Raw genomic sequence first — 12,979 nt, forward strand, 5'->3', positions numbered from 1 at the left:
ATATTAAATAACCACTATGTTGCGGATTTTATGTAAGTCTGCAAACTGTAAAATGTAATTAAACACAAATAAAAAAAAATGTAAATTTTAATCGAGAAATTTAGCAATCTTGAAAGCCTTGATCGGCATCTTTTACAAGATGTCAGTAATGCATATTCAATAACTATGAAAATCTAGCCAAGCATGGATTTTTTTCGAAAAAAAATTGTATTAAATTTCATTTTTCATTCTTTATACAAGTTTTAACCTTTGGTGCAATTATATCCTATCGCAAATGCATTATTGACGTTATTACTTGGATACTTCTTCATAACGCTAAATCTTCAAATTAGTTATGTATTTGTTACTAATAGAAGTTGGAAAGGTATTAAAAAAGGAAATGTTAATAAATATACATGTTTAATTAAAAAACAAACAAGAATAAATTAAATAATTTTATTTCTTAGGAAAGTCTAAGTTTTGTAATAGATAAATTGCTTTTTGTGTCTCTTCTTCATCAATTTCTGGATGTTGATTCTCAGGTGGCGGACTAATTAAAACATCATGGGCAATATCAAACCATTGTTTTAGTTCGTTGGCAGAAGGAAAATGATCTTCTTGTATTGGCGTTATTAATGATTGAAAATCATCAGTTGATTCTGCATTTTGGGAATTTTCCAAATTTTCATTTGGAAAATTTGAATTTTGAGATATTGTTTAAGCACTCAGATCTCATTTTTAAAATATCTGCACCAAATTCTTACATCTGATAATTTTCATGTGTAACCAATGTTTCCCAATCCATTTGCCATACCCTACTAATCGCAAATTCATTCCCTTTAATTTTGTATTAAATTTAAATTCCAATCTTAATTTCTACATTATTTATGCTAACCCTTTAAATTTTGTTCTTATTTATTCACCCTCAGATACAAATTTATTTAGAATGTATTCCTCTGAGGTCTATATTTGTATTCGAAAATAAAATCTTTAAAACTCTCTAAGTTATCATTTTCTCTTCAGATATCTAATATTTTTCTAATGACATAACTACTTTGGACGCATATCCAAATTCCAAAAAAAATATGGAAAAAATAAAAATGAAATTGAAAAATACAATTTTTGATATGTAAAAAGAGATTTTGAAAAAAATTGGGAAAAAGAGTATCTAATAAAATTGTTTGAGATCTATGTAGACATAGTTTTTACATTAAAAAATCAATAATATTGAAATTGATCTGAATATATCTTTTTTTTAAAGTTTGAATGCATTAATCTCAAAGCATTTGATAAAATACTGGTTTTATTTCAAAATTCTAAATAATTTGTAATTAGATCTTTATGATGTAATTTAATTTTAAACAAGTACAGATAAAGAGAATCATAATAAAGGTGATCTATATTGCTTAAGTAAAATTGAGTATAATAGATCGATCTTAGCAACAAGATCTGAGGAAGTAGATTTGAGAGTCGAGAGTTTAGATCTTAGCAACAAGATCTGAGGAATAGATTTAGCAACAAGATCTGAGGAAGTAGATTTGAGAGTCGAGAGTTTAGATCTTAGCAACAAGATCTGAGGAAGTAGATCTTAGCAACAAGATCTGAGGAAGTAGATTTGAGAGTCGAGAGTTTAGATCTTAGCAACAAGATCTGAGGAAGTAGATTTGAGAGTCGAGAGTTTAGATCTTAGCAACAAGATCTGAGGAAGTAGATTTGAGAGTCGAGAGTTTGATCTTAGCAACAAGATCTGAGGAAGTAGATTTGAGAGTCGAGAGTTTAGATCTTAGCAACAAGATCTGAGGAAGTAGATTTGAGAGTCGAGAGTAGATCTTAGCAACAAGATCTGAGGAAGTAGATTTGAGAGTCGAGAGTTTGGATCTTAGCAACTAGATCTGAGAGTTTTATCATTTCCGGCATATTGGGCCGAAAAGGAGTGATCCGCGTAAGTATGAAAAAAAGTGAATTTTGTTGTATGGTGTTTTTTATTATATCCGTTTCTCTCACAATTTTCAATAAATATTATTGTTCAAACGGAAATATAAATAAACAATTCAAAAATAAAAATGTAAATGTAAATTGAAAATGTATTATAAACATGCTAAAAAGCGTATATTTTAAACTTAAAGGAAAAATGAAATTCGTAAAAATGAGCATGATGTTTGATAAGGGAGTTTTAATTTTTTTTTCAAAAAAATTAAGGAACTTAAATTGAGATTATCAGGCTATGTAGTGGGTATTTTTACGATCTGACTGCAGAAATCGAATCAGCGAGACCCGAAGATTCATATTCCGCCGGAAAAATAGGGTTTCGAGGCGTAGATAGGGATAAAAAGATGCTTTAAGAAGATCTCAGTAGAAATATGGTTTATAAGAGGATATAGGTCAGGATATAAGATTATGAAAATTGAAGAAGTGAATTATCAAGATGTATTTATGAGTAAACTATATTGTTTTAAGCTATCTAAATCTGTTTTGATATAAATTAAAGCGTATACTTATGCAAAATGCGAAATTTAAATTAATACTTTTTTTTGCTATTTGGACACAAAGCTAACAATCCATCCAATAAATGACGTATACCTAGCGAGATGAAGCATTTTAACATGAAAGACAAGAAAATCTGATTACTTGTGTTGAAAGTTTCTGTATTTCGTCTTCTTCCAAACACAGCGTTCAGATGCAGAAGAAAATGCAGCCGTAATGACGCAAAAAGACACTAAAATAAATTGGAGAATTTCTGGAAAGTTTTTACTGAGCTTTGTTATTGAACCCGAATTTGTTGCTGAGTGACAGGATATTAAATCTACGACATTCATGAGTAATTGTTATCAATTTGTCAATAAATTATGTTGAAGATGGTTTAAATGTCTTCGAAGGCATGAAATTAGATCCTAAATCTGTTTGAGTTAATAAAAGAGAACAAATGTTGAAAGAGTTGTCATATTGCCTACAAAATTTTCAAACATTTGCATTGAGACAATGTGAAAAAATGATGTCCAAAATACCTTTACTAAAATATTTTTAATTTGAATCATAACAAGGAAAAACAATAATGGCAGAATAAGAAAAAAAAAAAAGATGTTATGATTTGAACAGTTGCCTTTTAGATTCAAAAAGAGCATAGTGTTCCCAACCACTACACTACCTTCCTTTCTGATAAAAAGCTGAATAATTAGTATTTAATGAATTCTCCAACTTGGGGATTTGCGGCTTTTCCAAAATCTGTTATGATAGTTCTATATAGCAATTGATATATAATATGTTTTTTATAATCAAATAATTTTTTAGTCCAGATAAATTTTTTAAAATTTCAAAGTCTTTCCATTCTACTAACGCTCTTCACATCCATATTCTTTACCATATATGTAATATAACGCCTTATTTTAATTCCCATGTTTACGATTTATTTGTCGAAAAACTGTCTTGCCCATTAACATCTCGCGAAAATTTTCGACTTTTTGAATGGCCGTTTTCAAGATCTCAAAAACTGTGGGATATTTTTTACAAAGCTAATCGACATTTATTTACCACATATATGTACTATACAATGCACCTGGTTTCATCGAATTTTTACCGTCAGTTTTCTCGTGAGACTACCTTTCTATCTTATTTTTTGAAATTTTATTCAAATCTTTGGTCGCAAGAAGAATTGCATGATAAATAAAAACATTTAATCAAAGTCAATTTTATTTTTCATATTCAAATGGACTGAGTGTTAACATTTAACATTTTTTGCTAATTGTCGTCAAAAATTAGGCGTAAAGCAAAAATTGATATTTCATATGGTTTTATGATAGATAAGCATTATATTCCCACTCATTATATTCGTAAATTTTGAGGTTTATCCTTCGCTTTTAAGATCATTGAATTTGATTTTTATATAAAATAGTTATATATTAGAAAATAATATGAGTTTATGTGATATTATTTTTCAGAAGATTTCATTCTATATGCCTATGAAAAGTACTCTCAAAACTAACTTTTTCCTAATTATAATTAAATCTAGAATATTGTATTATGCTTAGTATTATTTCATTTTTCTCATTCAATTTAGAATTTACAAATGTCAAAAAATTGAGAGCTGTCACTTTTGATGAATTTCTGTTTATTACAGTTCTTTGTTTACATTCTCAAATAAACTGTTTGTATTTCTTGAATTATCTTATATTCCATTTCCACTCATAATCAATAGAATAATGACACATTAAATATTGGGTTGATCGACTTTCTCGCATTATTTTGATATTATATGAAACGAAATTTCGATTTTTCTATGTATCATACAAAATATAATAACTATACGTTAAATATCTCCTACATTTTGTACTGCTGGTTTGTGTAGCTCTCATTGGAGGTCAAATGTTAACAAAATATTAAGAATTTTCGATATTTTACTAAAATAGTTATCAGAAGCGAACATTTTTAGAAAAATTGATATTTAAAAATTGATATATGTATAAAAACATTTTATTTAATATTTACTCTTTCTCGATTTAAAAAACTAAAGGCCCGCTTGGGAATTTTCCACCAGTCAAGTATGGTTTCAAGTATTCAACAGTTTTAACTATCTTATCTATTTCCATATTATATGAGCCGCCACCCCACCAAACATTATGTACCAATGCTGGATTCTTCAGAGTAATGCAGTGAACTCCACTCATAATTATTGCTCCTAAGCAAGACAAATCATGGAAAACTCCATGAACTTCAACCGCCACAGCTCCTTTATTCATGCAGAAACATCTAAAGTAATGCGAGCCATTACCACTGATAATAAGTTTTATAGCAGCCCAATATCTTGCACATTGTGTCAAAGATTGATGATCTTCAATACATTCCCATTTATATTCTGGGAATTTTTCTTTAAGAGTGTTAACCATTTGGTCAAAATTGATTATTCTTCTCCTAGCATTTCTCTGATAGCAGCAGTATTTTGTTTTCTGAATTCCATCAAGTTGAAATTTTTCATGTAAGAAATCTCTTATTCTTTGCAAAGGTAACCCATAGTGGTTTGTCATTGTGAGTGGATCATACATGTAATAACACCTTCTTAAGAAGTAAAGATGAGAAAATGATGGATATGGAATTCTATTTTCTTTTGGAACGTTCAGAAAGTCGAGAGTCTCATGTGCACCAGCCATTTCTGGTACATTAATCAATTTATATGTTTCGACTACGTCCTTCGGTAAGAGCATCAGCATTGAAAGATAATCGACCATCCAATGACCGTATAGCTTTGTTGAATCATGTCCAAAACAGACACAATTATCATATGTTGCAATGACTCTTCCAGATCTTGGCCCTTTTGTGTTATGATACCATGTATCATTTGTTGGAACTATAAACTTTCCAGGTAAAAGAATTCCTGAATTTCGATTAACATATATGTTCTTAAGCACTGCCATCGTTCCTTTAAATCTGTGGAATCTTTCCGGAAGTATTACTGGTTTCGCTGGATGGTCATCAACATCGCTCCATTTTCCGTTCATGCGAAGCTGTGTATCTCCAATATCAATTGGCATATCATATACTGTTTTAGATTCAATTAATTCTTCAGGCATATATGTGATTAATTTTGTATTAAATATTTCTGTAACAGGTTTAACTATTTCTTCAGGTTTGATGGAGATTAATGAATATTGCGGGGTGACTGAAGTGCATAGGATAGAGAAAATTAGATATATCAGGAGAATCAATAAGATTACATACATTTTTCCTAAATGTTAGTACTAACATCCATTTTTTTTGTTAGTTGCATATTATATATTCAAACGATTTTTAAATAATGTTTCTATCAAATGTGTAGTGATTCCGTCCCGATTAAAAATTGAGTACTTTCATCCCGATTTATCGGGATAAGATTGAATACTTTTATCCCGATTTCCCGATCAATTCCGATGCCGCCTGGACACACAATTTTTTTTGAATTTATTTTATAGAAACCTAAAAAATTTAATTATTAAATTTAAAAGACAAAATTATATAAAATTATTCTCATTTTATATCCAAAAATTTAAAAGACAAAATTATATAAAATTATTCTCATTTTATATCCAAAAATTTTGAAAAAAAAATTATTTTTCAGGAATTCGAATTAAATTTTTCCTAAATGTTAGTCGCCGTTACGGTTTTTTCTTTGGGGGCGAGCTTGCGAGCCCCCAAAAAAAGAAAAAACCGTAACGGTGAGCTCACATTTCGGCATAGTTTAAGTCTAGGTTTTGCATTTTAAAATGTTTGTTACCTTATCTTCTTTCAAAAAGTGGCAAAAATTTGTTTGAAATTTGAAAAAGATATTTTTATTTGCATAAATGACATTCAACTAAGCTGTAGCATGATTCTTTTGCATGCTCTAGTTTTTTTCTCAGTTCAATCTCCTTCCATACTCTTGCTTTTACCAGTAAGATCGCACCAAAATTCTCAAAAATTAAGATCTCCAAATTTTATGTCCAGCTCCAATTATCAAACGCCCTCATTAACGCCACTCATAGCCATCTTTCATGCATGAGAAATCGTTATTAGAAGATTTTTTACGGCTAATTATCTGATTCAATTCAGATCAATACTCAAAGCCCCATTATTTATTTATAAATCCTTGTTTGTCGCCTATGCGAATAAAAATTCTTTTTATATTTTAAACAATTTTTTTCACTTTGGAAGGAGAAAGGTGACTAACATTTTAAAAATGCAAAAACCGACTAAACTATTCTAAAATTTTGAAATAGAAATAAAAAATAATTGTATTCAAATTTCAAACTGGGCAATTTTATATTTGACATTTCAAATTTATAAAACAATACTCTTCACATTCAAAATTTAAAAATCGACGATTTTTCAGAGCCAGCCTCAAAAAATGGTAAAATATTTTGGGTCTAAAATTGATAATTAAAATATGTTTGAACCATATCATTCTAAAAAATATGTGTTGTAAGAGTACAATACAATTTAAGGTTAAAAATAATGTAAACTTTTTATTGAACTCTATATGATTGAGCAACATTTATTATTCGAGTATTCATATTCATGCATTGGTGTTGATTAAAAAATAATCGCCTGCAACAAACACACAACAAAAGGCTGTATCTCAATTCTAAATTTTATAAAATAAGCTTCCATTATAATAACCTATTTCAATTTCAGGCTATGTTGAAAAATATTAATGAAAAAGAAGATAATTATATGATAATTTTATAAATTAACAAAACTATTATCTGATTCGACGTTGTTTCTTTGAGGAACTCTCTTATTATGCATATTAATCTGGTAAAAAATAAAAATTAAGATCACAGAAACTATAAAGCAAATAAAAACGATGGATAAAACTATCCCTAAAATAATTAATTTTTCTTTTGAATTAAATACAGTTTTTTGATCATTATTAGCAAAGTATGGATCTGAGTATTTGAAATCATCACCATCAAACGGATCTGAACTAAAGAATGAGTTATGAAGGGCTTTTGCTCTTATAAATCTTTCAAAAACAGGACAAACTATTTCATAATTGCCTATCTTGTGTATTGTGTTTGACATTGATTCATTACAAACTAAACTATAGTTATCCCAAGAAAATCGAATTTTTGAATTATTAATAATCTCATATAAAACGCAATTTTCGATACCATTTATTGCTGCTAAGCCATGGTTGCATATAAATGATGGTGATTTAATATTTGAGAAATCAATTACATCATTTGATCCAATATTTTTAAAATTCTTTGGGTTATAGAAATTTTTTCCTTTAATATATTTCTCTTTGGACTCTTCATCAAGTTCACTTTCGTCGATACTCAAATCTCTTGAATAAAATGTGTAATCAAATCCAATTTTATCGTTTTGGGAAGAAGCAAGGTATAAGTCTGGGAATACTAACTGTGGAGGACCAATTGCAAAACTAGATGCATTGAATACTTCATTCTTATGCAGATCTATGTTTCCCCAAAGCATTGGTTTAACTTTTTTGAAATCAATTTTGTAATTTCCTGTATCGAGTAAAACTGCCATAGAAGCATCAGAGAAGACATTGAATTCGCCTTCCAGGTATGATATATGAGGAGCCATTATATCTGTCAGATATGTTCTCATCTCTAAATGGCTCATTGCGGTGCCAGATTTTCCACCATCTTCCAATTCAATGCCTGATAAGCATCTTGTGTTATTATCACCCATAAAATAGTTTGTTTTGAAATGTTTTTTGGCATATTTATGCGCATAAGGAGTAATTAGAAATGTAAAATTTTTTCCTTTGCTTGTTAAATTACAAAACACATTAGAATATGGATCAAAATCATTAAGTGAATGAAAATACTTGTAATTTGATGCAGAAAAGCCGAAAATATGAAATATTTCATGGATTAAAGATTTGAAGAAATAATTTTCAGTTGAACTTTCATTTTGAGGAATGGAAGGTACCATTCTTGGATTGATAATCAATGCGCCTTGGATTGGACGAAAATCTTTATTATTTCTTTGCAAAATTGCAGCCATTGCAACGGTTGAATATGACTCGAATGGCCTTGATACAACAGTTATATGCAAGTCGCAGTTACTTGAATAAGATTCAGGTGGATCATCAAAAACCGAATCATATCCGATGAGAGAGAAATTATAATTTTCGATTGGTCTGACCTTGAATATTCCTTCTATATAATGTTTTGCATTCTCTAAAGTTTTTATTAGGGAATCTTTATTATATTCATTTAAAATATCAAACATTTCGCATGTATAGTTTTCACTGTTCCAAGATATATTCTGGTTAGTAAAAAGACACATTTTTGAATCGTTCTTTCTTCCCATTAAATATTCAAAATTAAATTTAACACGAATATTATTCCAATTAGTAGAAATGCTATAGTTAATTATGTCTTGTTCGAGTATTCTCCGATTATGTAGTTTATCATGAAGGCAGTGATGACTAGCTGCTAAAAACAAAAAAAGAATAAACATTTTTGACACTTTTCTTTTTATAATTTTATGTCGACTATTTTTTGATTCAATTTCAAAGAGGATTATTGAAATTATTTATTTACAATCGTTTTAATCAACCTCAATGCAAATTAATGAATTTACGCTTGAAATAGCATAAATGAGCCATTGTTTAACAGATAAAATTTGGTTTCAAGTAGAGAAGTTTGCGTTCCAACAGGAAAAATAGGTCATTATTAATAAACTTGCTATTGTCTGCTTTGTATGATCAGATATTCTCTGTACGACGATAAAAAGGCTGGTATCAGAATCAAATCTCCTCTCCCTGTATCGAAGCAAGATAACAAATACGTTTTTGACTATCCCTGTGAAGATTCTTCGTTTTGTACTGACTATTCGATAGAATTACCGCCTAGTTTATACAATTTTGAATTGTATGGTGCCTCAGGAGGGAGTTTTACCTCTGAGGTCTCCACCTACCACTATGGGACAGGTGAATGCATTCATGATAGTATCGTTCAGCAATTTAACGGAAATACCAAATGCAAATCATCTTTTAATTACGGTGGAGCAGGTGGATATGTCAGTGGTTTGATCAATATCAAACATTTAACTCGAGCATATGTCACTATTGGTGGCTCGGGGAAATATCTGAAAAATACTAATTGCGCACCCGTCCAAAACTGTTATCTCAAGGAAAATATGGTTCCTGGAGGATACGGTGGCGGTGGGCGTTCATCAGGATTTTCTGGTGGCACCGCTAGTGGCGGTGGCCAAACTTCTGTTCAATTTTTGGAAAATACTCTCTACCATCGAGTGATTGTGAGCGGTGCTGGTGGAGGGGCTGATGACTACGACGCTAATGATTCGAGAGGTGGCTCTGGCGGCGGCCTGGTCGCACAAGGCTGGTGGACAAATTCAGTCTACAAAGGCCAATACTTGGCAAATTCTTCATTTGGTTATACATTTGGTTCTGGAGAAGCCGCTCGATTAGGTTCTTCCAAAAATCCAAAAGGTGTACAAAATCCAGATGGACAAGCTGATAAGTGCGGTGGTGGAGGAGGCTGGTACGGCGGATTTTCAAGTCTCCATTACAATGGTGGCTGTGGGGGTGGTAGTTCATGGGTTTTAACTAAAGATGCATATATACCTACTAGTCTGATCGAATCCCGTGATGAGTTTTATGAGATAATCGAATCTAGGAAATATAATTTTGATCTCAATTCAGATTATTTGTTTTCTGATGTTGTTCATATTCCTGGAATATGGCAAGGAAATGGTCGTCTAGTTATTACAGTTATTAAGGCCTTATCTTTTAATAGCTGTTTGTGCAGATGCCAATCATTTTATTATCTTCTAGGATTTGTTATTTTTATAAGTTAGATAAATTAGGATATAAGTATCGTTGTTTTTAATACAAATATTTAAGGCTGCACTCACGCCCATCTGACTTTAATTCAAATTTTTGACAACTGGTGTGAAGCGCCATTGAAAATTAACCTTAAACATCTGAATTGAAGGTTATGTCATAGGGGCATAAGTGCATCCTTAAGTGCAGCGTTAAAAAAACCATCAACGATAGACTTTAATAAAGGAAAAATGAGTTATTCACATTGGTAGAATAGGATCTAATAATATTGCAAAGAAATAGCCGTGTTTCTTCATTCATATGGTTCAAATATCATTTCATATGATAGAAATGGAGAAGCATCTCTTCATTATGCAGCAAAATCTTATAGCAAAGAATCACTTAGAATAAAGAATAACGAGGTAAACTTAAATCAGTATAAGAAATATTTATAGAATTCATTCAAATTTCTCCAATTATTATAAGATGGTTAAACGCTTCTTGAATGATGCAATAAGGATGTATATGAAGTTTTATTTCTATGTTAATGCGATTACCTTAGATATATCTATTTGGGGGTGCAATAATATAGAAAGAATATCCCTAAGAAATATTTTTTTTCTAAACAAAATAACATATTTCTTGCTAGGCTACCTTTCATTTATTTGTGTACTCCCAGGCTGGTAAATATACCTTTGCACTCTATAATAATGTTTTTATTCTATTGGCGTGAAGCACTGATAAAATTGACTGAAAATGTCACTTTTAAATTAAAAGAAAATGGAATTTCCGGATGTTTTTACTCAGTTTTGGTCTGTCGAAGTTGTTCCTGACGTCGTGTGTACCGTAACTGTACCTAATGGAGCAACATGCACTATTTCAAATGCTGCATGTGGCATTGAATCAACAAAATCTGATTCTGGACGAGTTTATTTATATATTAAAGTTAATGATTTAGAAGAAACTATGTTAGTACCATTTATAATGAATTCTTTTGAGTCAACAATTCTCGATTTACCTTTTGTTGGCGGTGATTCATTCAAACTATACTCAAAAGGCGTTCCTTGTAATATATATGTTAGTGGCTATATGCCATCTGGAACAATGTTAGATGTTGATAACCCAATTCCTAAATCAGACCCAATTTTAATGAATCAATTTGATAATCGACTTCAAATCAATCTTTCAGTCCCTCCCATAGATGAGACAGCAACTGAAAACACTAATGTTGATGAAACTAATCAAGAAAATTCAAATCCGACTCCAACTGAAAATACAGAATGATTTAATTGATTTCAGATAGAAAATTGTTTGTATACTAAATGTTTAAAATAAAGTACTACTTCTTTCCATGAAAAAGATTCTTTTTATCAAAATCAAAAGTATATTTATCAAATATATCATAATATATACAGAAAGTATAAATATTTCTAGTGTTCTTATTGAGGCATAATTCAGATATAATGACATCCTTAGTTTGTCATGAGAAATGTTTCTCAGAATATCCATCAAGCATTAGATGGCCACCTAATGTTTTAGACATCCAGAATAGTATTTACATTGATATGCAAAGGAATTTTATTATTGTGCAGTTCATCAGCTTTGATTTTTTTACACTTTTTTTGAAAATTTGTGTATAAGATGATATCATATTGTTGACTGTATATTTCATAATATTGGTCGTCAAATCTTTGTTATTATTTACTTTTTTGAGCAAACTTATTGTGAAAAATTGAATAGTTGTAAACTAATGGATCCCTTAATCCTTTAAAAAATAAATATTTCGAAATGGTTTTTGATTCTTAATCGATTGAATTCAAACTTCCATATAATTGTTCTTTCAAAATTTTAGGAGAATGGCGGAGAACAAAACAGCTGCTGTCCTTGTTGTTGGTCTTGCCGGCTCTGGAAAGTCCACCTTAATGAATGCTCTCAATCAATACACATACGATAACAAGAAAATGACTTACTACGTAAATTTAGATCCCGCAACAGCTGATGTTGATTTCTCTGCCAATGTTGATATCAGAGATACAGTTAAATACGGTGAAGTTATGCAAAAATTCAATCTTGGACCAAATGGCGCCATTCTTACTTCTCTAAATTTATTCTCTACAAAATTCCATGAAGTTGTTTCATTAATCCAAAAGCGCAAAGACTTAGAATACGCCATTTTCGATACACCCGGACAGATAGAAGCCTTCGCTTGGTCAGCATCTGGCGGAATGATCACTCAAGAGCTTGCTGCTGCATTTCCAACAGTTGTAGTTTTTGTTGTTGATGTTCCACGTTGCACAAAGACACCAACATTCATATCTACAATGCTTTATGCTTGCTCAATTTTGTATAGATCCGGATTACCTATGGTTATGGCTCTTACAAAGACAGATGTCAAGCCAGCACAAGAAATTATTGACTGGATGACAGATGAAGACAAGTTTAATGCTGCAATCGATTCAGAAAACGATGGATCTTACTTTACAGACTTCAACAGAGCTACAGGATCAATTTTCAGCGAGTTCTATAACGCTATACCTGTTATTCCAGTTTCTGGTCGCACTGGAGAAGGAGTTAAAGAGTTATTAGCTAAAATTGATGAATTAAAGAATAAACCAAGAATGGAACCAATTCATGATAAGGAGCAAGCCGAAGAATAGAGTTTTATAAATAAAAACTTATAGAATATTTATATTATTTTAAAAAATACATTTTTATCTCTTGCAGTAACCATTT

At 30.5% G+C, this 12,979-nt stretch overlaps 5 protein-coding genes across 5 annotated transcripts, besides 3 other annotated features; 3 read left to right on the forward strand and 2 right to left on the reverse strand.

Moving 5' to 3' along the window:
* Window positions 1-4,053: 4,053 nt before the first annotated feature.
* Window positions 4,054-4,090: a mobile genetic element.
* A 382-nt stretch (window positions 4,091-4,472) lies between these two features.
* Window positions 4,473-5,540, reverse strand: TVAGG3_1046220 (glycosyltransferase family; the record flags this gene model as incomplete). The annotated part of the gene is made up of 1 exon (XM_001584407.1): window positions 4,473-5,540. One exon carries the CDS (start codon window positions 5,538-5,540, stop codon window positions 4,473-4,475), a length of 1,068 nt encoding a protein of 355 aa, XP_001584457.1.
* A 272-nt stretch (window positions 5,541-5,812) lies between these two features.
* Window positions 5,813-5,893: a mobile genetic element.
* Window positions 5,894-7,164: 1,271 nt separating this feature from the next.
* On the reverse strand, window positions 7,165-8,769 carry TVAGG3_1046240 (regulation of choline O-acetyltransferase protein; the record flags this gene model as incomplete). The annotated part of the gene is made up of 1 exon (XM_001584408.1): window positions 7,165-8,769. The coding sequence occupies one exon, from the start codon at window positions 8,767-8,769 to the stop codon at window positions 7,165-7,167; it is 1,605 nt and encodes a 534-aa protein (XP_001584458.1).
* A 189-nt stretch (window positions 8,770-8,958) lies between these two features.
* TVAGG3_1046250 (glycine-rich protein family) lies at window positions 8,959-10,320 on the forward strand (the record flags this gene model as incomplete). The annotated part of the gene is made up of 1 exon (XM_001584409.1): window positions 9,163-10,281. The coding sequence occupies one exon, from the start codon at window positions 9,163-9,165 to the stop codon at window positions 10,279-10,281; it is 1,119 nt and encodes a 372-aa protein (XP_001584459.1).
* Window positions 10,321-10,322: 2 nt separating this feature from the next.
* Window positions 10,323-10,449: a mobile genetic element.
* A 577-nt stretch (window positions 10,450-11,026) lies between these two features.
* TVAGG3_1046270 (nucleoplasmin core domain domain-containing protein) lies at window positions 11,027-11,635 on the forward strand (the record flags this gene model as incomplete). Its single annotated transcript, XM_001584410.1, has 1 exon — window positions 11,027-11,530. The coding sequence occupies one exon, from the start codon at window positions 11,027-11,029 to the stop codon at window positions 11,528-11,530; it is 504 nt and encodes a 167-aa protein (XP_001584460.1).
* Window positions 11,636-12,102: 467 nt separating this feature from the next.
* On the forward strand, window positions 12,103-12,936 carry TVAGG3_1046280 (GPN-loop GTPase 1 domain-containing protein; the record flags this gene model as incomplete). The annotated part of the gene is made up of 1 exon (XM_001584411.2): window positions 12,103-12,903. The coding sequence occupies one exon, from the start codon at window positions 12,103-12,105 to the stop codon at window positions 12,901-12,903; it is 801 nt and encodes a 266-aa protein (XP_001584461.1).
* Window positions 12,937-12,979: the final 43 nt, after the last annotated feature.

The sequence above is a fragment of the Trichomonas vaginalis genome, chromosome I, assembly GCF_026262505.1.
Source record: "Trichomonas vaginalis G3 chromosome I, whole genome shotgun sequence".
In the NCBI taxonomy this organism is placed as follows: Eukaryota; Parabasalia; order Trichomonadida; family Trichomonadidae; genus Trichomonas; species Trichomonas vaginalis.